At 43.5% G+C, this 26,232-nt stretch overlaps 1 protein-coding gene across 3 annotated transcripts in view; it reads right to left on the bottom strand.

The window, feature by feature from the left end:
• Positions 1-252: 252 nt before the first annotated feature.
• Larp4b (La ribonucleoprotein 4B) overlaps positions 253-26,232 on the bottom strand; it is an 83,007-nt gene continuing 57,027 nt past the window's right edge. Inside the window, exons 9-18 of one of the 3 annotated variants that reach the window (XM_051151458.1) lie at positions 24,074-24,184; positions 23,070-23,123; positions 22,773-22,982; positions 15,780-15,886; positions 15,200-15,451; positions 9,359-9,404; positions 7,633-7,797; positions 5,080-5,201; positions 4,877-5,000; positions 253-1,815 (exon numbers count right to left, since the gene is read on the bottom strand). In XM_051151458.1, coding sequence (XP_051007415.1) covers positions 1,528-1,815; positions 4,877-5,000; positions 5,080-5,201; positions 7,633-7,797; positions 9,359-9,404; positions 15,200-15,451; positions 15,780-15,886; positions 22,773-22,982; positions 23,070-23,123; positions 24,074-24,184 — 1,479 coding nt within the window. In that variant the 3' untranslated portion in view covers positions 253-1,527. The remainder of the gene's footprint in view (positions 1,816-4,876; positions 5,001-5,079; positions 5,202-7,632; positions 7,798-9,358; positions 9,405-15,199; positions 15,452-15,779; positions 15,887-22,772; positions 22,983-23,069; positions 23,124-24,073; positions 24,185-26,232) is intronic. The other 2 variants (XM_051151459.1, XM_051151460.1) reach the window with 2 other exon arrangements.

Raw genomic sequence — 26,232 nt, 5'->3', positions numbered from 1 at the left:
ACCAGGAGATCCACACGGTAACTGAGTAACTGATCCACTCCCGCCAACCCAGGGGCTGGTCTCCGTGAGCTCTAAGCTGTCTTATACAAAAGTTAAGGCAAAGTCATTTTCAAGTTTAAATAAAATTCAAGTCTTTAAATATTGGATGGAAATAATTTTTTTCTTTAAGGAAAAAAAAAAAAAAAAAAAAAAAAAAAAAAAAAAAAAAAAAAAGAAAAAGAAAAAGAAAAAGAAAAAAGAAAAAGAAAGAAAGAAAGAAAGAAACCCAAACCACCTTCAGTCTTGTTAAATAGCATTTTGTGAAATAAGCTGTATGGTTACACTTAGCAGGAAATAGTTTAATGTCTGCTGCTTACAATACTCAAAGAAAAATTTTAGGCATTTTAAAACAAAATAATTTATCTGTAGCTTTATTATAAACTTGCTAACTTCACTGCACTCTTGTTCTTCAGACGTGCAGTGCTTCTAGAAAGAATCAATGAGACCCTCGTCTTGGAGGTAAAAAGAGCAAGGATTCTGTCCTCCAGCAGGCAAACAGCACTCTCTCACGGCTAGGTACTTCTCAGTCCACGTGCCGACGCAGAGGGACAGGAAGACATCCACACGGAGCTGGCTAAGACAAGGCTCTCCAGCAGGACTGTGGGACACAGACAGAGCAGGCACGCGGGGCTGGGAGCCAGGGGGCCTGCTCACAGGGACCAAACAGCAGGGTACAACTTCATGGTGTGATGTCAGTGGGCAACAGCTTCTAATTTCATCTAGGTTCTATTCACAATGTGCTTTGAATTTATTTTACATAATAACCACTTGGAACTGGAGTGAGAGGCTGGTTACTTGCTTGCAGGACATCAACACTCAAAAGTTTCAGGTCTTTCTAGGGTACACTTTGCAGGTTCATTCTGCCCATTAGTTCAAAAAAAAAAAAAAAAAATTGTATATACATACGTATCTTGTTGTAAAGCTAGAATTACCTGTTAGCTAATGGTTTAGATGAAAACACAGCTCCTATGCCAGTATGTCAGTACCCTGACATTGTCAGTCCCTTGCTCTGTGAGGCCAAGGTTGCCCCTGCTAGTGACATCAGCCCTCATCCATCTGTTGGGACACCCTATCAATATGCACTTGTAGACCAGTTATTAAAAAAAAAAAATAATGAAGTAGCATAGTTCCCTTAATTTAGAAAAACTCATATATAGCTTGCATTCAGAGCCACATGGAGGCTTAATAAAAAATATCCATTTGTTAGGATAAATACATTTTCTATCCTGAAAAACATCAGACTTCTGCATCACCTCCAGTTAAGCACCAACCTAAAATAAGGTTTATATTATATAATTAAATCCTGAAAAATAGATTTTTTTTTTTTCAAGAGGGGGAAAATCCGACTCACAGAAGGAAATAACTTGCAGGCATCCCACAGGCCTCACAGACACTGCAAGCTCCTAACCAGCGGCTCATTCTACTGAGTGGGAGAGCTTTGTGTGTGGTGAACAGAGCTCTTCCAGACCCCTCCCAGGCATCCGGCTTTCACTGAGGAGACTTGGGAGGAGTGTTCTGTTCCCTGTTCAGACGTTTCCCGGCAGCTGGGGGTGAGGGTCGGCGCCCAGGCTGCCTCCTCTGATCTTTGGGGACCCCAGAAGTGGACTTGAGGGCAGGGGGCTCTCTGCATCTCTCTACAGGCTCAGCAAGCTTCTTCTCCTCCTTCCCACAGGCGACAGTGTTTGGCTTTTGTTCTTTTGGGGGTTGCAACGGGGAGGAAGGGGGCTCTTTACTCGTTCTTTGACAGATCTCTGCATAACTGGGCTTTCGCAATTCCTGGAAACACAAAATGTAGGATTATGAATACAAAACGGCAGAGATGAAAGCTCCTTCAGGGATGTGGTTACACAAAGTGAGTTTTAATTTAAAGTAAAATTCCATCTTCATAGGTATTTTTACTTTTAAGACATTCACAAAATTCAACAGTAACTTTTGGCATGTCCATAGCAGCTAGTGACCACCACCAGAGCTCCTGCCACCAGAGCTTGTTGACAGTGTATGGCACCAAGCACCCACTCTGGGATAAGCCAACTGTTGGCATACTTCTAGGGCTTGATGACTTTGTCACTGTAGTGCTGGAATATGTCACAGAGTTTGGAATTATTCCAGAAGGAAGGATTACTAATTAAGAGTAATACAACAGTGCTGGTTCCTGGAGGAGAGAAGCCTGAAGCACAAGTGGGTTTCCTAGACTTATGTTCAATTCTGGATTTTTTATTTGTTTGTTTAGATTCTGTAAAGCTAAGTTGCTGTTAAAAGGAAATAATTTGAAAATATATATCCATTTTTCTAAGATAATCATGGTTGTTTCGGAAAAAGTTCTTTTTTTTCAAGACTAAAACAACAACAACAACAACAACAACAACAACAACATCAGATGTCATGGGAACTGGTTAAGAGCACCACCGTCTGCTCTTCCAGAGGTCCTGAGTTTAATTCCCAGCAACCACATGGTGGCTTATAATTATCTATAATGAGATCTGACGCCCTCTTCTGGCCTGCAGGTGCATATGCAGATAGAGTACTTACTTAAAAAAAAAAAAAAAGTATTTTTTAAAAACTCAGATGTCTTTGGTTTTTAAAAAATTCAATGCTCATTATCTTCTTTGAAGTAGGCTGGGTGTTGCTAGGAGTTAACCTGTCTCATTGTCAATCAATCTTTAAAGTAATCAAAGACATTTTCAAATGCTATATTCTGCATGTCTCTGGGGTTTTTGAAGACCTTGTCTTTCTATAGAGTCATATCTATCTGCTGTACCTAAGATGTATATTCTTGGGATAAAAATAGAGTAGCACTTGACATGAGCATGATTTAATCTACTAACATTTAATTTGTATAACTTATTTCTCCTAAACAGCTTGATAGCACTTTCAAAGCACTGGCAGTGACCTTGTGTTATAACTGAGTTATATGGGCACAATATCTCATATTAGAGTAGAAATATATTCTTATGGAGATGGCCTCAAATGTGGCAAACTAGCCCCTGGACAAAAGGTCCTCATTTCTACCACAGACAGAACTCTGCCTTAAAAAGGGCAAGCTCGGATGCAGGCAGAGGCAACAGCCAAACTCTGACAAGACAGGGTAAGCAAGTCCTCAACAGTTCCTGCCTCACAAATATGTCTGTCAGATAAATTGGGCCAGAAGGCTGAAGAAGATGCTCCAACATTATAGAGAGTTTTGGGTGACTTTTCAGGTAGAAAACTGTTCTTGTCATCTTTTCATTTGGAAAGCTACTAACCTGCACTCCCGGCATACTCAGATAATCAAGTTTACTCTTTCTTAAGTCTCTGAGGGAGTTGAAGACCAGCTTAGTTTTACAATAAAGATTAACTGTTTAGAGGTTAAGATGTTTTAGGTCTAGATAGGTGTTCTAACTTAATAATGACAATATGTGATGGAGATTGATTTACATTCAGAAAATTAGATGCAACAAGATAGGAAAGATGTCTTCTTCAAAGCTGTCAAATACAAATAGCCAAAACACTAAGAATGTAACATTTATGTAATTCCTGATTGTGTCACGGCTATTTTTGCCACAGGTAATCTATTGTATATATGTGCGATAATATAAATGTATATGTACAAAAAATAAAATAATTTTTAAAAATTCAATGCTTCCTTTTCTTGCAGTACAATTTTCCTCCCAAGATACTATAGAAGTACCTTCTTAAAAAAGTTAACAGCCATAAAGGCATAGCAATGAAATGGTGACCAAATTCTGCCCAACATGAAGCTTTAAAGCATGTTGGAAAACATGGATGCCTAAGAGGCCCAAGGGGGAAAAAAAAAGACACAAATACTGGCCCTGTTTCCCTTGACCCACGACATGACTGGTACAGGCGCTCTGCACACAGGGAGTGAGCCTGGGGCTCTCTGTGCACGGACTGAGAGGGCAGCTTGTGGAGCCCAGGCTGGCCTCAGCACGTGTGAGGTCACTTCATGCTCCTGCTTCCATTCCCTGAGTCTGAGATGGAGTCTTACTGTGTAGCCTAGCTAGTCTGGCACTCAAATGGAACTTTTGCAAGTTCCATCTTCCTGCCTCTGCCTACCAAGTGTAAGATCATCAAGGACAAAAACTACTAGACTCAAGGGCCTCACTATGTATCCCCGGCTGGCTAGAACTTGCTATGGAGACTAGGGGTCTCAAAGTTGTGGCCATCTTCCTGCCCTGGCCCGAGCTGTCACACTGGGCCCAATTACTGGGACTTAAACAGGACAACAGGACATCATGTTGTTCTTTTCAGTCATTCTGCTTAATTACTTTTCTTGCCTTTTTTTCTTTTATTCTTGTCTTACATAGTACATCCCGACTGCAGTTTCCCCTCTCCACTCCTCCTAGTCCCTCCCCTGAAAAGGATGAAGCAGCTATGGATGCACCTTGCCTCTCAGAAGCCCCATTTGTCTAAGCCTTTGAAGCAGGCGGACTCTTTCGTTTTTGTTTGTTGTTGTTGTTGCCATTGTTTGTTTTCTTTTTCAAGATGGGGTTTCTTTGTGCAGCCCTGGCTCTGTTGACTGGGCTGCCATCAGACTCAGAGATCTGCTTACCTCTGCCTCCCGAGTGCTGGGCTTAAAGACACGCGCCACCACTGCCCGGCTAGCTCTTCTTTACATATGCAGCACACACAGAAGTGCAGAAATTGTCACACTCCATACAGGACAGAGTTGGGACCTTGCTACTATCTGAGAGACCCCATATTGAAATAGAAAGGCTCACTGATACCGTATAGAGAAATGAAGGCACCAGCAAATGAAAACCATCCAATGATTAGAAATAGTTGGAAGCAGGATACACACAAAATGACTTAGTGCTGTGGAGGCAGGCAAGGTACTTACTGTTGCTGCTCCATTCACCTGCACTGATTTACATGCAGTTGGAGTAGGGGTAGAAGGGAGTCTGTCCACACCGTGGGTTTCCCTCTGCTTTTCTGCCACCTTGGGATCCCTGTGAAAATGCCACCTGGTTTAAGAATCACATTTAGTATTACAGGTCACTCATACTTGTGTGTGGCAGAGGCTGGTAGAACACTGATACTCACTCAGGTAAATGGGCTGGGGAAGGGGAACGTTCAAAGGCTGCGGACACAGCACAGGGTGCTGGCACAGAGGGCTCTCTGGAGACCACTACAGGAACAGTGTTTGTGCTTGCATCTGCACTGATCTGAAAATCATTAAAGTAGCAATTTACAAGTTGTCAGATCTTTGCCCAAGAAGTTAAGGGTCTAGCCATGAGAACCATGGCACTCTCTAACCATTCTGTGCAGTCTGCTTCCCAAGCCCTGCTGACTGATCTGAATGACATGTCCACCCTCCAGGCCAACAGAACAGTGGTAACCTCCCAGCAAACTGCCAAGTCATCTCACAAAGACACAGAAGAAGCCTCCATGAAACACAGCAACCGCATTGAGCTTGTCATCTGCACTCAGCCTTCTTGCTCTCAACCAATGCATGATGATCATGTGTGAGCGTGTCTTCAAGGCAACAGCTTCCAAACACATCTTACTCACTCGGCATGTCAGGGCTCCCAAAGCAGGGGCAGAATTGTCAATAGTTATACTATGATCCACTCTTGTAACTAATACAAAGCATATCCACACCTATATAAACTTAGTGCCTGGTGGTAGGAGGTATATAACCATAGCAGGTGTATACACCTGCTCTACCCAGTTTCACAGCAAGGCCACTCACCTGTTGTACCCAACTTCACAGGTAAGGCCACTCATTTGTTCTACCCAATTTCACAAGCAAGGCCACTCAGCTAAGTCGTGAGTGATCCAGAAATTACGCCAATGACTTGCTCAGTACAACCGCAATTTTAGGGCTAGTAAGTAATTGGTTACAAGTTTAAATACAAAAGGACAAATTTACTAGCTGCCTTTCTGTTCAAATTAGGTAAATGTTCAAAGGTAAAATAAAGTAACTGGAGCTGCAGTTTCAGGAGAATGGTACAGCTTACACTCTTGCCTGAGGCTCTGCTGGCTTGAGAAGCAGAGATTCCTTATGACTGCTCAAGTGAGAAAGCCTAGAGCACAGGGTAGCCAATGGCTTCCTATTTGTAAAAGCATGCTCAGATTCTGCACGCGTCAGCTCTGACAAAGCAGAGACACAGACACTCTGCAAAGAGTCACAATCCCAAGTCAAGCACGGAGGGGCAAAATGGCCCAATGTCCCAAGTCCTCTGTAGTTCCTGCACATGTACATCCTGGCAGCAGTGCAGACTGTAACGTGGCCACAGGATCAGGCCCAGCCTTTCAGAAAGCAGCAATTCTTTCTTCAAGAAAGGCTTTCCACAGAAACTCAAGTATACTCAAAGCAGCAACTGTCTACAAAGCTGAGGAGGCCTGCTAGTATTCTTTTACTTATTACCCAAGGGAGGAAGATGTAAGTTGAAAACAAGACTTCATCGTTGTTGAAATGCGTAATTTCTACTGTTTTATAGGGTAATTGGAAATCATTATGTGGATGTTAAGAGTTATAATTTCCAAGACATCCCAATTTTAACATGAGACCCTTACTAAAACATATAAACTCCTGGAAAGCAGTTTCCATGGCTAAAAACAGCAGCAATTACCACCTTCCAATATGAAAAAAACTAACCTTTTACCTGACAGTAGTCTCAAGATACTGCAGCAAAGCCATATACCTAATAGCTACTGCACCACTGCTGTAGCTCTAAACTCGGTTGCAGACCAGTGCCCGAGCCCTGAAGAAAAGACAGATGTGCGATCTGCTAGGCAGCCACACTTGCCAACTGCAGCATAAAAGATGCCTGCAACCAGGGCCACTCTGCACACAACTCTGTGTGTGTGTCCCTGTCCAACATACTTTAGTAAGTGGGCAGAAAGTAATGTCTCTGCATGTCCCACAGTCTTCAAACACTGATGTGGCAGAGAGACAAATCCCACTTACAACCTGCTAGCTAAGCACATCGCAGAAGGAGCCCCAGAAAGGAGTCGCAGCTGGGACTGGCAGTGAAGGACCTTGCTGCAGCCTAGAGCTTACCCAAGACGACCAGGCTGCAGCAAGGTGAACCCAAGTTCCTTGCTACTTACACTATGTGTGTTACCAAAAGTCTTGCTTCTGCTGCGACTCACACTCTTGTGTCTCACTCTGTATTTTGTGAAACAAAAGCTCTAAACGACAACACCAAAAATGAACCTAGGTGGGGCTGGAGAGATGGCTCAGCAACTACAAACATTGGCTGCTCTTCCAGAGGACCCAGATTCAATTTCCAACACCACATGACAGCTCACAACTGTCTGTAACTGCTGTTACAGAGGGTCTGACATCCTCACACAGAATATGTACAGTCAAAACACCGATATTCATAATATAAAAATAAATTGTATACTAAAAACATGAATCTAGGTATCTGTACAGCATAGGTTCCACCGGCAACTCAGCAGATGGCAAGAGACAGGGTGGCTCGACCCTGGCTCCAATACCAAACGACTAAGCTCTAATCACCCAAAACTCAAACCTCTCCCAGTTATTTCCTCCTTTTCATCTGTGTGAAGGAGCTGGGCCAGGTCCATGCACAAGAGCAGAGCTTAAAAACACTAGGAAAGGTACAACTGGGACACATAACTTACTCTTTCTTTTGAAGATCCTATGATCAAGCTGGAAAGCCTGTTTTCAAACAAGTCCTCTGCCTTCAAATTGCCTGCAGCTCCAGGTAGCGGGGGGAAGTTGGACAGCCCCAGTTCGAAGCTCGGTGACGGAGGCTTTGGTGGTGTTGGAGACTGAGTCTGACTGCTCTGCAACACAATGACACCCAGTGAGGCCACAAAGTGATGAGCGACAAGGCAGCAGGAAAGCAAGAAAGGAACCTTCTGACTCTCACATCTGTCTGAAAAAAAGTCTATAAATGTTACAAAAATAATTTCTACGGCCCACCTAACATGAAATTTAGGCCAGTAGGATAAAACATGAGCAGAGTCCAGAAAACAACAATGCCAGAGTTCAAATGTAAGCCATGGGCCAGTGAGAGCACCCAGTGGGTAAAGACGCCTGCTGCCACGCCAGAGGACCTAAGTTTAATCCCTGGGACCCACAGGATAGAAAGAAAAACAAAAACAAAAACAAAACCACTCACACACGTTGTCCTCTGACCTTCATATATGGGTCATGCATGTGCTAAGACACACACCCAACACATACAAATAAACTAAACTGTAATAATATTTTTTAAAAAATCAAATGTAAGCAGGTTAAAGGATGTCATGGATCTAAGGTGACAAATTAAGGCTGTACTGGAAATCTTTAGCTGAGGTTTCTCTGGCTATGGGTCCTCACAACTGCTGTTAGTGGCCTCTTGGTGATCAAATGTGATCTCACAGAGCTTGCTTAAAGAAATCCTTATCTCATTTAATAATGGCCCCAAATGCAAAAGCAGTAATGATAGAAATTCAGATAAGACAGAGGAAGCCAGAAAGTGCTTCCTGCTGAGAAAAAAGTAACCGTTCTCTACTAAAGGGAAGAAAGACATCTGCATTTCCAGGCTGCTAAGATCTATGGTACTGCAAAGGGAGACAGGCGTGTGTTAGTCTGGTCACGGCATCTCACACCTCTGAAGCCACCACATGGCGTGTGGTGCGTGCTCCCCATTAACCAGGTCTCAGCACCCACTCTGGGTCTTAGACATCTCCCAGTGTCTCCTGCTTAAAACCCACTATAGTTATCACACTGAAGACCTTTCTGAGCAGCCACATACAGACTGTACTATCATAAAAGCAAGCGCCTACCTGCAAATGTTGAGAACAGCTCATTTACGTATTGCCGGAGTACACCATTAAACCACCTGGTCATCAGCATTCCTAAAAACTCCACAATTCTTTCTTCATTAGGCCAAAATGTCAATTATTTAAGAATATCACCTTAAAGTTTTTTTTCCCAGTGTTCTTCCTCATATCTTAGCCTTAATCCATTTAATTATCTCTGATGTTTGCTTACTATTAGATTTAATGTTTTGTAAAAATAAGCATTTTGGTCTAGAGAGATGCTTCAATGAATAGGATGGCTTGCTCTACAAACACGAGGACCTGAGTTCAAATCCCTAGGACTGATGTATAAAGATAACCACAGTTATATGTCTGGGACCTCAGCGTTGATGGGAAGAGACATGAAATCAAAGGAGCTCACTGGCCACCCAGCCTACCTGAAATAGCAGACTTCTAGTTCAGCATGATAAGGTAGGTAAGACACCTCAAGTCTCCTTCTGGCTGGTATGTATCCAAGTGCACGGCTACACACACACACACACACACACACACACACCATACACCCCATACACCTCCACATCCCACTTTATGTACTCACTGTAAACTTTTCTTCTCTTTTCTTCCGGTAGCCAAAGGAATTTTTCCTAAGAGAAGAAAGTAAAAGACTACTATTTTTTCTTCTCACTTGGAAAGTTTGCCAAGCTTATGCTTTGTTAACGTGTTCAAAGTAGCATGCAGTAACTTAGGCAGTCTTTCACCAATAAATTTTGATTCTAAAAGTCAGCTTTAAAAGGACAATCAGAGCCCAAGTTTCATAGCACATGCCTGCAGTTCTAGTATTGGGGCAGCCGAGGCAGGAAGATAGTCAGCCTGGGTCATATAACAAGATGGTCTTACGGTCTTAAACAAAAGTATAAATAGCAAAATCCAAAGGCCGAGAGTAAGTCATTAGGATGTCAAAAAAGATAATAGAAAAGTAGTTATTACAACAACTTATCTACCACCTACTTAGAATTTTTAAGATTTGAATGTTTAAATGGCCCCTCAGCTGGAATGACAAGATATACAACACAAAAATCTGACACCAAACTATATAGGTGAACTATTCAAAACACGAGTAAAAAACTATAATTACCCTTATTGCAAAAGCCTAACATGTCCCTAAACCTAAGCTTGCCTTCCTATCAACAGCAGCCAGCCCGTGAGCAGAAAGGCCCTGCAGCATACAGTGAGCCACTGCACCAGTATTTACAGCATGCTGGGTCTGTGGTCTAACAAACCCCCATGAGCCTCAACTTGTAAGTTCATTTTTCTTATTTATCCCTCCTATTGTTTTAACTGTACAGACTCCCCAAAGGAGATTTATTATATAAACTTAAGAGAATGTTTAATTTATTTATAGAAAATTAATAATTGCCTAAAAGGTTCTTATTAGAACACTATGCTTGAGGAATGCTCTGAAGACCCTCTAGCTACAAACTTTTTTTATTCTGGAGTGGATCCAGGTGTCTGTAGTAAAAACCCATTCTCCTGAAGGAAACAGAGCCTGCCTTTTTGCTGAGTTGGCCTTGTAGGGGCTAAACTCCTGAGCACAGATGAGGTACTGTGCCATAATGCTGGGCATCAGCAGTAACCTGTAGGAATGGGTCCCAGGGTCCCACAGTGAGCGCGCCTCTGGCCATGTGGATGAGGGAGGTAACAAGTGCTGATATGGAGCGCACACTGAGCACCTGTGTTACGGTCGCTGCCTCAAGACTCCACAGTGGCGTGGCTTCTGTGTAGGTGCCTGTGCACCCACAGCAATGACACTTGACAACGGTGCCTCCCTGCCAGCCTGTAGTCTCTTATGAAATGCATCACTGCCTTCAGAGCGCCTCAGTGGCCCACTAAGAACCTACTGGGTGCAGTAATCCCATGTAGTGACAGGACATCCTGGAACATGTTACCAGTGCCCATCACTCCGACAGTGATTCTAGAGGGAGGACAGCCGCAGGACTGCTGCGCACAGTGCATGCCCTGTTCTGACAGAGACACAGGCGCCATGCAGTGTGTACAGGAATGCTGGGAGCTCGCATGTTTGGGCCCACATGGCATGCCTCTGCTCTGTGAACTAAGAACTTCTACTGACAAAGTCAAGACCACTGGCCGGCAGCTGAGGTTTCCTATCCTATCTGGGAAGGCACAAGGGCAGCCTTGGAGACTCTATGGGAACCTCTTAGCGCTTCAGAGCAACAGGAAAATGAACAGGAAACAAGACCTCAGGGAAGAGCAGTGGAAGGGGACATGCGAAGTCTGTGGTTGGTTAGGTCCTTCAGGAAGGAGGATCTAGACTGCCGTCCTGCCTCTGAGGACACCCTCTGGACACAGAACATATGATGCAGAAAGAAGGATGCACTACTCCTGGTTCCATCAGTCCATGGTTCAGAAACAAGAACCGAAAGCTACATACACTCATGGCTCAGCATGTGCACGTAGAGCGTGTTAGCTAAGTGTACTTATAAGCTTCTCTCTGAAGTGTTACGTCGTCACTTAGGTCACAGATTAAGTGGAAACACGACTCCTTTGCTGAGAATACAGGGAGAGTCTCCATTAGTGTGAAGCCTATTTCTGTCTGGTAAAAGCATATCCCTGTTTCAGTGGCTCCCTGAAAGTTCAGACACCGTTGGGAGACTAACAGGGACGACGTCAGCAAGCCAGAGCATCCTGGCTAACAAGGCATTCTCTAGTCTCAGCTCTACCTTTGGGATCCTGCAGACACTCTTCTGCCTCTGTCAGGAAGCTTTGTGAAACTTTCATTAGCAAGTGCTGGAAGAACACAGGAACTTACCCTTCCGCTTACAATCTTTCTCCAGTGTCTGCGGTCCAGGCTCCCTTCTCTCAAGATTCTAGCCTTTAAGAACCCAACCATAGTCCTTGGGTTGGTGTCACTGCGCTGTTATTCAATGTTCCCTTTTGACTTTTCAGTCCCCAATAACCCGTTTGCTATAAAAATGGCCGGTGTAGCTCTTCTCTTTGGTGGCTCACAGGCAGGTGTTAGTTCTCCTAAACCACGGGGCCTGTGGGAGTTGCTGCTTTCAAATTTGTCTTCAAGCTACACTCTCAAAACACCCTGAAAGCAAAAGACACCCCCTACTTATCCCATTGTTGTCCTTCGTGGTTATGGACTTTCCCAAGGGGCAGCCTCAGCCAAGCAAGCGTTTCCATGCTATTTCTCCTGTCATTTACTCACTCTGTGTCTCTGTGCCACACTTTTTAAAAATCACTGCAATATCTCAAACTTTCTTGTGGACGTTTCGGTAGTCTGAGTTTTGAGGTTACTACCACAGTTGTTCTGGGATGTCATGAGCTTCACCTATGTAAGATGGTGACTGTATAGGTGAATATATGGTCTGAAATTTAACTGACCAGCTTCATATGCCCTTGTTCTCTAGGATGTGACAGTATTGAAATGAATTGTACAACGCCTTCCAGGTGCTGAAGTAAAAGCAAGAGTCTTTCTCTTTAAAATCTACAAATGATTACACTGAGTGAAAAAGACACATGAGTGCAGAAAGTAGCTAGGTACCTGCCACACCATCAGCCAGTGAATGCACGGGCAATAAGAGAGCCAATGGCCTTCCTGCTAACAGAGGACACATCCAAACACAGGGCCAAATTAGCCACAATATTCCTAGAGGACCGAGTCTGCTGGATAGGAAGGCTCCCTCTTTTTAATCCTCTGGGGGCTGAAAGAGGAAATGAAGCTGTAGATGCTGCAGAGGTTGGCAGGTGACATGCAGGAAGGAAATATCTCTGTTATAGCAGAGCACAGATGAAGTAGCAGGTGTCGAGGCAGAGGATGTAGTGAGCAGCCAGAAGAGCCAGCTACCATGACCCACAAGAATGGTTCAACTAAGTCAAATAGTTTTCCATTGAAAGGAAACACAATCTAGGCCTTAACAGCTGCAGAAGTCACTGTGCAGCACTGAAGCTTTAATGGCCGCTGACTCTCCACCAGGGACTAAGGTGGCTGGTGACTAATATAATTTGGTTACTGAATGCTTTAGGCGAGTGTTGACAATGTGTTATTCAATGGACAAGATCCACTTCAGATGGCTGTTTGTTGCCAATGCATCAGGCTGTCCAAGAGCTCCGATGGAAATACACAAGATTTATAACATGTTTAGAAAAATTAACACAGCAAGCATTCTGCAGTCATGGGTCAAAAATAACTTCAACTTTTAGACCTTAGTGTTTAATAAATACATTTCATAGGGGCTGGGTAAATGGTCAGTCATAAATGCTTGCTGCCCAAGAATGAAGACCCGAGTCTGAGCCTCAGAAGCTACATTTTAAGAAGCCAGGCATTGGACTAGGGGTGCTGCTTATAAATGGCTGTCAGGCAAGCAAGAGGGCCTGAGTTTGAAGCTCTATGGTACATACAAGCCAGGTGTAATGCTGCACCTGTAACCCCAGCATGCACAAGGAACAGCAGGCAGATCCCTGCAGCTCACTGGCCAGCAAAGTATACCAAATTGTCACCTCTAGGCTCAGTGAGAGACCCTGTTTCAAAAATCAAGGTGCAGAGTAATAGATGAAGATGTCTGGCATTGTTTCTGGCCTCGACACATGCATGTTTGTACACACATAAGAACGTTAGAGAGACAGCACAGACTCTCAAAAATAAAAATGCCAGGTAGGTATGTTTACAGTCCTGGTATTGGGGTATTCGGGACAAGGAGAACCCTAGAGTCAACCAGCCTGGCCTATGTAGTGAGCTTCAGTTCAATGAGAGACACTGTTCCCAAAAGTGAGGGACATGGGGCTTGAAGAGCAAGGCCCAAAGTTGATAACATGATACATGAAGCCTGCTTACCCCAAAACAAAACGGGAAACTACATTTCATAGACAACAGTGATCCCTCTGACAGGTAAAGTCAACCAAACCCTTCTGGAAAGGACCTGGCACTTCCGGTGCTGCTAAACACTGATGATCGGCGGGAAGAGTCAACAGAGTTTGGGCTTCGGTGGAGGAAGCCATTTCAGAGGAGGGGAAACAGGGTGAGAACCGGGCTCAGAGAACTTCGAGAGCTTCCTGAATATGACCCTACCCGCCCTTCAGTGGCTGAGGGAGCTGCTTCCTACAGATTAGAGAGAGAAAATACGGTGTCTTGAAATAAACTACTGCTGACCCAGGCCTTGCCAGTGGTGATGGAGGGACAACAAAAGGTTGAGGCCATATCTGGGCGATTAGGCGGCAGCAGGGGTGAGAGTTCTGGCCCCCAATACACACATTGTGTGGGTAAAATTAACGGCAGCATATGCTTTGTAAAACAAAAGAACAAAAGACGGCAGTGTTGTATTCTTGGCCCTGCACACCTACCCTAACCTTCAGCACTCCGAATCACTCGGCACACTGAAACAAAACTCTGTGTGGCTCACTTTGCCATGACACCAGCTTTACTGTGGTGGTCTAGACCCCACCCTGCTGTACCTCAGAGGTGTGCCTTTGCTCTGTGTCTGTATCAAGAAAGAGGAAGCAACAGTTTGAGTTTCAATTTGTCACTAACCATGCTGTATTACTTATGTATGGGAATTTTAAGACCTTTCTTTCTCTCCCCCGCCCCCACTTAAACTTTTCAAAGTAGGTTAAAAGAAAAAGCTTAGATAAGTTCTTGCTCAGCATTTGTCAGAGGAAAATCAGGATTTTCCTGGCTGGTTTCATGACATTAGCAACTAGCCTAGTCAATACTGGGTAGGGCGCCAACCCTAAGATCACCTACGTCTTTTCTAATCTCACATCTTTAGAGGCAGTCTAAGTGGCAGGAGAGAAGCCAGCACAGCAGTTGACATTCTCAATGTATGGAAAACACTCTAGGTAATGACAACAAACACCAAGACGCTAAGAACTACTTACTCAACAACAGGAACTGCTTCACAAGAGCAACTTTTTGTTTTTAAGTAAATTTACAAGAAATGGACTTTAGACAGTCACCTGCCTGCACTTGTCTCTACATCCCACTGCCTGCTCGGTCCTAGTTTATTGTTATTTGCAGAGCACTAGGCACTAAACCCAGGACCGTGTTTATGCTGGGCATGCACTCTCCAGCTGAGCTCCATGTGGGGCACCCTGGAGGCCATCTGTTGAGGGCAGCCACCGAGAGGGCCAGGACTAACTGCAAACAGGAAGAGCAGAGGCTAGTACAGCTTCTAAATGCTAGCCTGAGTTTTATGAAAGAAAATGTCATGCTTTTAAGTAAAAAAATAGGAAGCAAGCACTGAAGTATCTGCTCTAGAACTGGCTATTTTGAGGAGTCAAGGGAAACCTTCTACAGCCTTCTATTTGATTTTTCTCAAGTGAATTAGGATATGATTATCAAACATCTAAATTGAAATTTAAAATATTAGTAGTTCATGATAGGCACATAATATCTGCTTGACAAAATATGGGAGAAACTTACCTTCCTCTCCCTAAACCAGGAGAGGATTCAAGACTACTTGGCTCCACACGCCCAGTTCCAATCTCTCTCTTGGCATAAGCTGAAGGGTTTTGTATTCGTGTTCTAGTTTGCCCTGCTTGCCTCGTCTGTGGGCTCCGGACACCATTAATTAATCGATCTGCAGTGAAGTTAAATATTGAAGGACTTTCTAGCAGCCCAGGCCCTCTCTCTGTACTAGGAATCGCATGGCGCAGATGAGACTTACTAGGATTCCTGCAAATGAGATGTTTTGTATATGCTGAGTTATAAAGCAATCAAGGAGGGCAGAATGAGCATGCTAATGTGGAACATGTATGTCAAGACCTGCTTCCTACTTAATAAATACATGGTCAAAGTTGCCCCAAAAGCCTTCTCTGAAGAGAACCATTTCCTTACTACAGCCAGCTCTAGGGTTTAGTCTTCATATAGAGTACAGTTCTAAGTTTCAGGTAGTTCCACCTCTGATGAGCATAATTAGTGGTTACACAGATCTCTCATTACAGATAACCTGGAACAGCGCAACATGAAGCTCATGAACATTGAAAGCACCCTTGGAACTTGCCTGCTTCTAGGAGGATATTGTCTGAGTGATGTCAGAGGAGACGTGGCAGGTTTGAAGGTCGGAGATGTAAACCCATTTATAAATCCAGTACTTGGAAATGGAGTTACCTGGATTCATCAACAACAACAACAAGGAAAAAAAAAAAGCATGTAAAAACATGAGACACTGGATTTACACTGTTGTATCTTGGGTAAACCAGATCATGTCTTCCTCTTGCCAGGTGTTAATTCCATTTTATGCTTAAAAATAACTGCAGGGTAAGGAAAAAGTTGCATTGTTACTAAAGGTAACGTTTACTGAGAACTCAAGCCATGGCTAGTGCTAAAAATTTTCTCCAGATCATCTTAATTAATATTTATAATAATCCAATGAGAACAGCCCTAGGATACAACCTTGCCCCGGTCACATGGAGTTCTGTGTTCAGGCACTGCCTGATGACGTTCAACTGCTTAAACTAAGTCACGACAACTAGTAAGTACCACTACCTCCAACGTGGCAAGATGGGGATGATCTCTATTCTGAGTAACCTCAGCAAAATTCACCATGTGCCCAGCTGCAGGATTCTCACGTTCTTATTGCTCCTAAGCGTGCGTATTTCTTCTCCCCTCAACCCATTTGAAGGGTTTACTTTCATTGTAGACTCCTTTAAACATCATCCTATTTTTAGACTATAATTTTTCCAAGTACTAATCTAAAAAGCATATATACACAAGAATATAGGGTCAGGCAGGCCTTTAATCCGCAGAGGCAGGCTGATATCTGAGTTCTGAGTTTGAGGCCAGCCTAGTCTACAGATTGAGTTCCAGGACAGCTAAGGCTACACAGTGGTGGCGCACGCCTTTAATCCCAGCACTCAGGAGGCAGAAGCAGGCAGATAGATGTGAGTTCAAGGCCAGGCTGGTCTACAATTTGAGTCCAGGACAGCCAAGGCTACATAGAGAAACCCTGTCTCAAAAAACCCAAAAACCTAAAACAAACAAACAAAAAGAAACCCTGTTTTAAAAGGGGGGTGGGGAACAGAAGAAAATTACAACAGGCCATAATGGCCTTAAGATATGAGGCAAATGTATTTTTAAAAAACATTTAAAAGCTTAAATATAGGACTTTAAGTACCAACCACTCAATCCTTGGGTGGCAGAGGGATCACTCTACACAGATACACACAAAATCATACACTTGTATAAAACTAGGTGTTGCCAGCCAAGGTGGCACACTTTTAATCCTAGCACTTGTGAGGTAGAGCCAGTCTGGTCTACAGCGTTGAAACAGTTCTTTTTTAAAAGGATGGGTGGGGCTAGAGAGATGGCTCTGAGGTTAAGAGCACTGACTGCTCTTCCAGAGGTCCCGAGTTCAAATCCCAGCAACCACATGGTAGCTCACAACCATCTATAATGTCATTTAATGCCCTTTTCTGGCGTGCAGGCAGAACATTGTGTATTTAATAAATAAATAAATCTTTAAAAAAATAAAAAAGATGGGCAAGCTGGGTGGTGGCGGATCATGCTTTTAATCCCAGCACTCAGAAGGGAGAGGCAGACAGAGCTCTGTGAGTTCGAGGCCAGCTTAGTCCAGAGAGAGAGGGGGAGTGAGAGGAGACATGGGGGGAGAAAGAAAGGGGAGGGAGGGAGGGGGAGAGAGAAAGAGAGAGAGAGAGAGAGAGAGAGAGAGAGAGAGAGAGAGAGAGAGAGAGAGAGAGAGAGCGCGCGCGCGCGCGCGCGCGAGCGCGAGCACGCGCAACTCCAAGACAGGTAGGACATAGAAAAACCTCAACTCAAAAACCCGGCTCAGGTGGCAAAGGTACTCACTGCCAAGTCTCATGACCTGGGTTCAATCCCTGGAACCCACATAAAGGTGGAGGGATAAAACCAACGCCACACTCTCCCTGTGGCACATGGGCACCATTTTCTAGCCTCTGGGGCACGTAGTTTCAAATATTTTCCAAATAAATGACATTACTTCCAAGGCATTTAGTTGTCTGGGACCTTCCAGTTCCAACCATGAATTTTCACTAAACTAAACTAAAAAAAAAGTAAACACAGTTGAAAAAGATAAAAGGGAAAAGGGTGGCACAACCCAAGCAATTCTCTTTAGTGCCAACTGGAAACCAGACACATGAACGTAATATAGCTATTAGAGCTAATGTATCATTCCTTGACTAAAAAATTAAAGTGACAAAACAAAAACACTTAACATTCATCAAGGAGGGTCCACTATTTGACAAACTCCACAGTCCATAAGAATTACACTGCTTTAAACAAATCTTTCCCAGCTAGGCATGGTGGCACACACCTGTAATCCCAGCACTCAAGAAGGCAGAGTCAGATGGATCTCTGTGAGTTCGAGGCCAACCTGATCTACAAATTAAGTCCAGGACAGCCAGGACTACACAGGGAAAGCCTGCCTCAAAAAACCAAACCAAACCAAAGCAAAAAAATATTTCTCAATTATACAACAGAGAGGGGATTAATATCCAGAATATTTGAAGAAATCTAAAATTAAATACCAAACCCCAAATCATCCACCTAATAAGCGGGCTAATGAACTGAACGCTCAGTTCTCAAAGGAAATGCAAGCCAGTATGTGCTTGAAAAGCAGCCAGCAGCCTCAGCCACCAGGGCAATACAACAACAGAGATTCTCTCTTACCCAGGGCAGAAAGGCCATCACCAAGATATGAAGAAAGGAAAATGCTGGCGAGGGCAGGTAGATAGAGGAACCCTAATTAGCTACTAGTGAGAATATGGATGGTGTAACTCTACATTATAGAAACCAGTTTCTCAAAAACTAAAAACAGAGCCACCACATGAACCAACTATTATAGGTCTTGGGTATTACACATTCACGTTCACTGGTGCTTTCTTCACAACAGCCAGCAAACGAACTATCCTATTAAGTGAAGCAAGCCAAACTTAGAAAGATACTGTGTGTTTTCTTCCTTCCTCCTCCTCCTCCTTTTTTTGGAGACAAGGTTTCTCTGTACAGCCTTGGCTTTACTGGACTCGCTTTGTAGACCAGGCTGACCTTGAACTCACAGAGATTCATCTGACTCTGCCTACCTGAATGCTGGGATTAAAGGCATGTACCATTATGCTCAGCTCTGTATGTTTTCTTTCTACTTGGAGGTAGTATAGGTAGATGCAGGGAAGAGATCATAAAACTAGAAGGGAGATACTGAGAGGGAGGAAGGGCTTTAAGAGGGAAAAAGAGAGATAACACACTAACATGAAGTGGGTGAGACTATCTGAGGAAGGGAACAAGCCAGAGCAGGGGAGAAGAGAATGAAAGAGAATCAAGCCTAACAAGACACATGCACCAAAAGTACAACAGCAAAACCCATTACACCTTGTTGGCTAACTTAAAAATTAAGGGAAAAAAATACAACACACTAGAAGAGCCACTTAATTCAGACCTAAGTTTTGGAGACTTTAAAACCAGCCTGGTGGTGGCGGCACATGCCTGTAATCCCAGCAGAAGCAGAGGCAGAGGCAGAGGCAGAGGCAGAGGCAGAAGCAGGCAGATCTCTGAGTTCCAGGCCAGCCTGGTCTACAGAGTGAGTTTCAGGGCTACACAGTAAAATCCTGTCTCAAGAAAACAAAAATAAAACTTGTAAGAACAAAACATTAGTTTAAACTCATAATTTTACATAATACACATCTCAGAAAAAGACCTAGAAGGGAGACATCTAGACTAGGAGTGACAAGGATGACAGAGTAACCCACGGCAGGCCTGAGCTGCATGCGGGAAGGAACACTCACAGGAAGAAGTTAATGGACACAGTTCCTCTACAGACTTCTTCTGGTGCTTCTGGGAAAGAAAGGGACTACATATTCAAGGGTCTGTGCACATACAAAGTGTACTGTTTTTAAAAGTATATTTCCTTCCCATTAAAATTCACTCAAAAGAGCCGGGCGTTAGCTTTTCTTTCAGTTCCTACCAGCCTATATTACACGTGCAACGTAAAGGGCTTCACTGTGCATCTCATCCATGTACACAATGCACTCAATCGTACCCACCTTGCCCACCGTCCCATGATGGTCCCTCCCTCCAAACTAGAATTGCTTATGTTTTCATGTCTTTAAAAAAAAAAAAAAAAAAAAGACCTTCCAACCAAGGACAATACAATCAGTAAACATTGAACCCCTACTCAGATTGAGCCAATGGTCAGGACATTCTCCACAGTTGTGTGGAGAGCAGGCACTGACTCTGACATGAACTCTGGTGTCCCATATTTGACCACCTCCCCTTGATGGAGAGGCCTGGTGGCACTCAGAGAAAGAATAAGCAGGCTACCAAGATGAGACTTGATAGCCTATGATCATATAGTGGGGGAGGAGGTCCCCCTCGGTCTTAGACCTAGGGGAGGGGAATAGGATGAAAGCAGGAGGAAGGGAGGAATGGGAGGATACATGTGATGGGAGAACAATTGAGATGTAATCTGAATAAATTAATTAATAAAAAAAGACCTTTATATTCCACATGTATGAGAAAACACATGTGTCACTTGTCTGAGTCTAGCATTATTTTGCTTAATGTGATAAATGGCCTATTTATTTTCTTGCAAATGATGTGATTTTGTTCTTCTTTACGGTTGAACATATGGGCCTCCATTGTATCTATCTATCTCCTTTGATAGGCAATGCCACAACGAACATGGGTGTGTGGCTATCTGTCCTGTCTGTGGATTTTTATCACACTGGATGCATGCCACGAGTGGTGTGACTGGATTCTGTGACAGTTCAACTTTTATTTTTTTGCCGATTTCCATAATGGCTGAACTAAGTTAGATTCCCAGCACAGCACACAAAGAATCCCTTCCCCTGCATCCTCACTGGCATGTCAGCATACTATTTATCTCCATGATGACAGGTGGAATCTCAGTGTAGTTTTTAATTGCATCTATTTCAGGCTAAGAAAGTTGAACAACTTTTCATTTACATATAAACTGGTCCTGTGTATGTCTTCTTATATGTTTCATTGTGTGAGAGGTATAATTTATATGTAGGGATATATGTGTCACAGCACACATGTGAAGGTCATAGGAAACCTTCACAAAGTCAGTTATCTCCTTCTTTGAGGCTCAAATTTGCGCTACCCACCTTGTGCACGTGCTGCTTATTGGCTCCACTTTTAAAGCTGTCTGACTGACTTCCATTTACTTATTTGTTCTTCTAACGTGTAACTTCTCAGTTCTTTGTGTATTTGGATATTAAGCCTTTATTGGGTGAATATGGTAAAGGTTCTCTCCCAGTACAGGCTGTCTCTACTATGGCAACTGCTTCTTCTCTGTGCACAAAGCTTTAGGCAGAACAGAACGCGATATGGCCATGTTGCTATTGTATCCTGAGCCACTGAGGTTCTACGACACAAACATCTTTGTCTACGCCTGTGTCTCCACCTATTTTCCTCTGGTCATCTCAAAGTTTTGGAGACAGACATAATTTTGAATCTTTTTGTTTGGTTGGTTTTGGTTTTTCGAGACAGGGTTTCTCTGTGTAGCCTTGGCTGTCCTAGACTCACTTTGTAGACCAGGCTGGCCTCGAACTCACAGTGCCTGCCACTGCCTCCCGAGTGCTGGGATTACAGGCGTGCGCCACCACGCCCTGACCCATAATTTTGAATCTTAGAAACTAGTATAGTAAACATTTTCTACTGCAGTAGTGCTAGGAGGGAGGTGTTACAGGCCTGTTCAAGCAGCTCCTCTAATTCCTTTCTGAGTCTACCTGTCTTGTACATGGCTAGAGAGGTACCCTTGAAAAAATGGAGTATCTTCCATTCTTAAGGCAAATGTTCTAGATTTCTTCCTACAAGATCCAAGTCATAAGACTCTCATAAGAACAACTTACTACCCCTGTGCACAGCCATCTGCTCTATTCAGAATAAAAGTTGATCTGTAACACCCTGGTGATTTCTCGCACACAATCGATCCTCGGAGCTTCCTTTCTTTGATTCTTCTCATAAGTTCACATGAAAACCCAATTGAGGGACACACAGCGGCTCAGCAATCCCTGCTGTCAGTTTAATGCTGCTCTTTACTTATATCTGGTTTTGCAGTCTCCGCTCCTAGACACTCATTTTCTTACAGACACTTATCTTTGTATCTCAGTGTTTAACAGAACAAGTCTGAACAACTCTGTCTCAAGTTCCTTCTTTTCCACGCCTGCCCTGCTTCCCTGCCAGTGAGTACTGCCTCTACATGACAGGGGGCTGGCACCCAGACACCTGACCCTGAGCACCTCCTGAACACACTTTCTCTCTTCCAGAGTTAACAACGTCATTTCTGCTTTCTGACCATCACTTTCTATGCTTCCTACTCTTCAACCTTTCGTTACCTCTAAATCAGCACCACAGACATGACCTCGCCCTACCTTTGTGACCTCGACTGTACTCTCCAGAAACTCAACACACAGGTTGGTTTTCTTATTTATGCTCTACCTTACTACATCAATGATCCAAAACTGGAACCCACGTTCCCTGGCACTGTAGCACCAAGCTGAAGAAAAGTGACCACACTACTACAAACTTATGAAACAACCACAGACCTTAACAAAGGCCAATAAAGTTAATCTTGTTATCCAACCCCAAGGTGGGTGTGAGAACTAAAACAGAGTTCTGTGAGACAGACAGCATGTATTCTGCTTTCCTCGACTGCTAGGAATCCACTGAACTTCCTCTTCCTCTACAACACAACTCCTCATGCCATGCCCCTCTGTTAAGGACACCAGTTCCAAGACTTTGCTGTACTTTGTCCTAGAAAGGGAATGCTGGAGGGAGGGGGCAAGGATCACAGAATTGCAGTTTTTTGTTGCACAGAACTCTATTTTTATTGCCTAATTAAATTAAAAACCCATACCCTAACCCTGAGGTCTGGACACTAGGCAGATTATAGGCACATGGCTCTCTTATTACAGCAGGATTGAAACTTTCAAAGTTCCTGGTACAATAACTAAAACGTAAATCTGTCAAGTATATTTAAAAAGGAAAGAAAAAGGCTTACCAAGGGTGGGTCGAGATAACTGTGTGCTGCTGACCATGTCTGGGGGGCGATCAGGCTGTACAGAGGGAACTGCTGCTGGGGACTGTACACGGGAGGCAGGTAGAACGACGCAGCATAGCGCTGCTGTGTGTAAAGGTTCATGTCCAGAGGCCTAAATCCATTCTTTGGCAGAAATGTGTTTATCGCTATTGCCTTTGCTTTTATCCGTGCCTGTTTGGAGACATTTAAGTTCCAATTAAAACATTTAAGAATACTGATCAGATAAAAAAAGAAGCTATAAGCAATGGTCTTGCTTACCTTAATTGGCTTTCCTTGAAAAGTTCTGACTTCTTCTCGAAGGTATTTGTAAGCCTATGGGTAAAACCATCCAAAGCACCATTTAGTTAATTTTGTAAGTTAACTCTATCTAGAGCTCAAATAGTGATATGTATGGATGAATATAGCAGACAGGATCTAAGAGTGATTCCTGACCCACTTTCATTCACAGATCCCTAAAAATATTCTTGTTATAGTACCTGTACCCCAAATTATTGTACAATGTTAAAATACACTTTTATAAGTATTAATAAATATTATAGGAGCACCCCAAAACTACAAGCTAAAATTCTTGATTTAGAAACAAAAAGGAATAGTGCCTCCTTTTTATTAGTCCCAATTTGAAACTGTGATTGTGTAATGTAGCAAAGGAAGTGCTTAAAAGGAAAGAAAACAAGATTGAAATATTTGTCCCATGACAGCTATGTAGGCCCACGTCCATCTGCACATCACGTCTTTATCAAGCCGTACTTCATGTGTAGGCTCCTCAGCTTCACCTATGCTCACCCGTTTGTCCCACCAGGCAGTCCAAAGCCACACAGCACAGTGCCTCTACCCTTCTTGTATTTTAGGTTTCTGTGTTTTTCCTTCTGACCCTCTATTTGTACTGTTTAGCATTTCATACTTGTTAATATGTTTCCCCTAAATCAGACCCTCCTCTAAGAGCACAAAAGTTCTCAATACTTTTGAAAGCTCCTTGCCACACAATGGATACCCCTCACAGGTTTGGGTTAGGTGCAAATTTCCCTACTTTACAAACATAAGTTTTCTCTTCCCATATATGAGGCAGATCTGATTTTCCAAGACTGCTTCTTCACAATACACTTAAGTGATGTGACATGTGACACGCTTTCAGTAGTGCTACAAACACAAACCCATAGGTTCCCAGAACTCAGTTTTACTGCACTTAACACGGTGCTGTTACACACTGATGGTACACATGGGTAAACTACAGACTTAGCAGGTTGGTGGAGGAGCGTACTTACCTGCTGTGCATCAGCTTCTGTTTCAAAGGTAATAAACCAATTATCATTATAGGCAAATTCACAGTTTATAAATTTTGGTAAATTATCTCCTTTAAATAGTGCTTCTACTTCCTATAGGAAACAGAGAAATTAGAATTTAGTCCTCATAGGCAAAATTTTGTCTTTATCAAATTAGGAGGAGAACTTATCCTCTCGTGCTATGATGTACTTGTAACCCTTTTTCAGATAGCCTGCAGGGAGTAGACACAGGATCACACGCCACAGAGAAGACTGGCAGCTTTCCCTACTCACAAGGAACTGGAAGTGATATGAACAGTAGGGGCTGGGATATAGCTCACTTGGAAGCAAGCCTTGCCTAGCCCATAAGAAGCCCTCGGTTTGATTCCCAATACCATATCAACTAAGCATTGTGGCACTCAAGATCATCCCCAGCTACGCAGAGACTGGGCCAGGCTGGGGTACAGGAATCTTTAACAGAAGAAGAGAAGGACGTGGGGGTGGGGGAGGGGGGATGGGAGTGGGGGGAAGTGGGAGGTGAGATGGGAAAGAGAAAGAAAGGGGAGGGGAAGGGAAAGAGCAGGAAAGGGGGAGGGGCAGGGGAGGAGACAGAGGGGAAAGAAAAGGAAGGGGAGGGAAAGGAAGAGGAAGAAAACATGGTATTTTATTAGCATGCTGATAAATACAGAATTTCATTTTAAAAGATAATTTGAAAACCAAAAATATTACCTGAACTTTTTTGCTTCTGGCCAAGTTGAACTAGATTTACAGTCCCAAATGGCACAAGTCAAAAGTAAAAAGATAAAACATGTTCTGTAAAGGCTTTTTAGACACCTGTCATTAGCAGGATAGAAGAGCCTCCCCTGAGAAAACAAAGAGTGGGCCAAGAGCACCCAGCCTAGGGTTTCTGGGTCGCAGGATGGGCAAGTCTCCAGAGCTTTATGGAGGGTTCTCTCTAGGTCACTGGCCAGAAACAAAACAACTGGGATGGTCAGGTAGAATATAACCCTCAGGCCAGCTCAGTGGGCAGCCAGAGTGAGAAATCCTTCACTCAGAGAACAGGTGTGCAAGTGAACAGGAAGGAGCCTGTGTGAAGGCTGCTCTGAACTGCTTCACATGTAGTTTTTTGCCCCCTCCCCCTTTTTGAGTGGGTCATCTTGCTGTTTGGCTCCTGGGCTTGGCCCCTTCTGCTTTAGTCTTGAGTAGCCAGGATGACACGTGTACACACCACCAAGGAGCTTAGCTGCACTTCAGAGTATTTACTACAAGTCAAAACCACTCAGTGTCTAGTGAAGTAATAATCATATAAGGAACTAGAAAAGGCTGGCCTAAAATAAGAAAGATCAGTAAGATCATCCCTAAAATAATACAAACAATGACACCAGAACAGGAACTGAGTGCCCATCTCCAGTGCTCAGAGACAGGACGCCTGAGAACGAGGGACAGAGACACAGAGTGATCAACTTCAAAGCTTTGCCAGAAGGCAACCCGCAATCAAGCTGCTTGAACCAACGAGACAATTTCTCAAGAGCCAGAGAAAAAAGACATATAATATAGAGGAACAAAGAAAATAACTGGGAGATTTTCCCCCCAGCAGAAACCATGCAGACCAGAAGAGAACAATGTGTTTAAAATACAGAAACTAGGATCTGGGGGTGGGGGAGCACTCTCTGTCAATCCAGAAACTTTACCAACCACACCCCCACCAAACCCAAACCAACCAACCAACCAAAAAACAAAAACAAACAAACAACAACAACAAAATTTTAATAAGCAATCGGTATTCTCTCAAATATACTAAAGTTGAAAAAAAATTGTTTTCAGCACCAATAGATTTGCACCACAAGATATCTCAAAGCAATCAGGAGGGGGGAAAAAAAAAGGAACCTGACAGAAAGGCTAGATTTAGGCTTGTTCAACCTTTAGACATGCAACAAAGCGATATATTCAACAAAGTCATGTTTAAGGACTCGTGCAAGTGACTTACACAAGAAGCACACAGCACCCATCACGTGTTATCTAAGTTTACAGTTATTTCGGATGGCACTCTTAGTTATCCCAGGCTGCGTGCAGGCTAGACGTGCCTGAAAGCACTAGAATGGTAAATATTAGGGCCAGTCATCATGGCTCACACCTACAGTGCAGGCATTCAGGAGTCTGAG

Source organism: Acomys russatus, chromosome 9 (genome assembly GCF_903995435.1).
Source record: "Acomys russatus chromosome 9, mAcoRus1.1, whole genome shotgun sequence".
NCBI classification, from domain to species: domain Eukaryota; kingdom Metazoa; phylum Chordata; class Mammalia; order Rodentia; family Muridae; genus Acomys; species Acomys russatus.
Note: the sequence above shows the minus strand (reverse complement) of the source record. Positions and strands in the feature narration are given on the sequence as shown.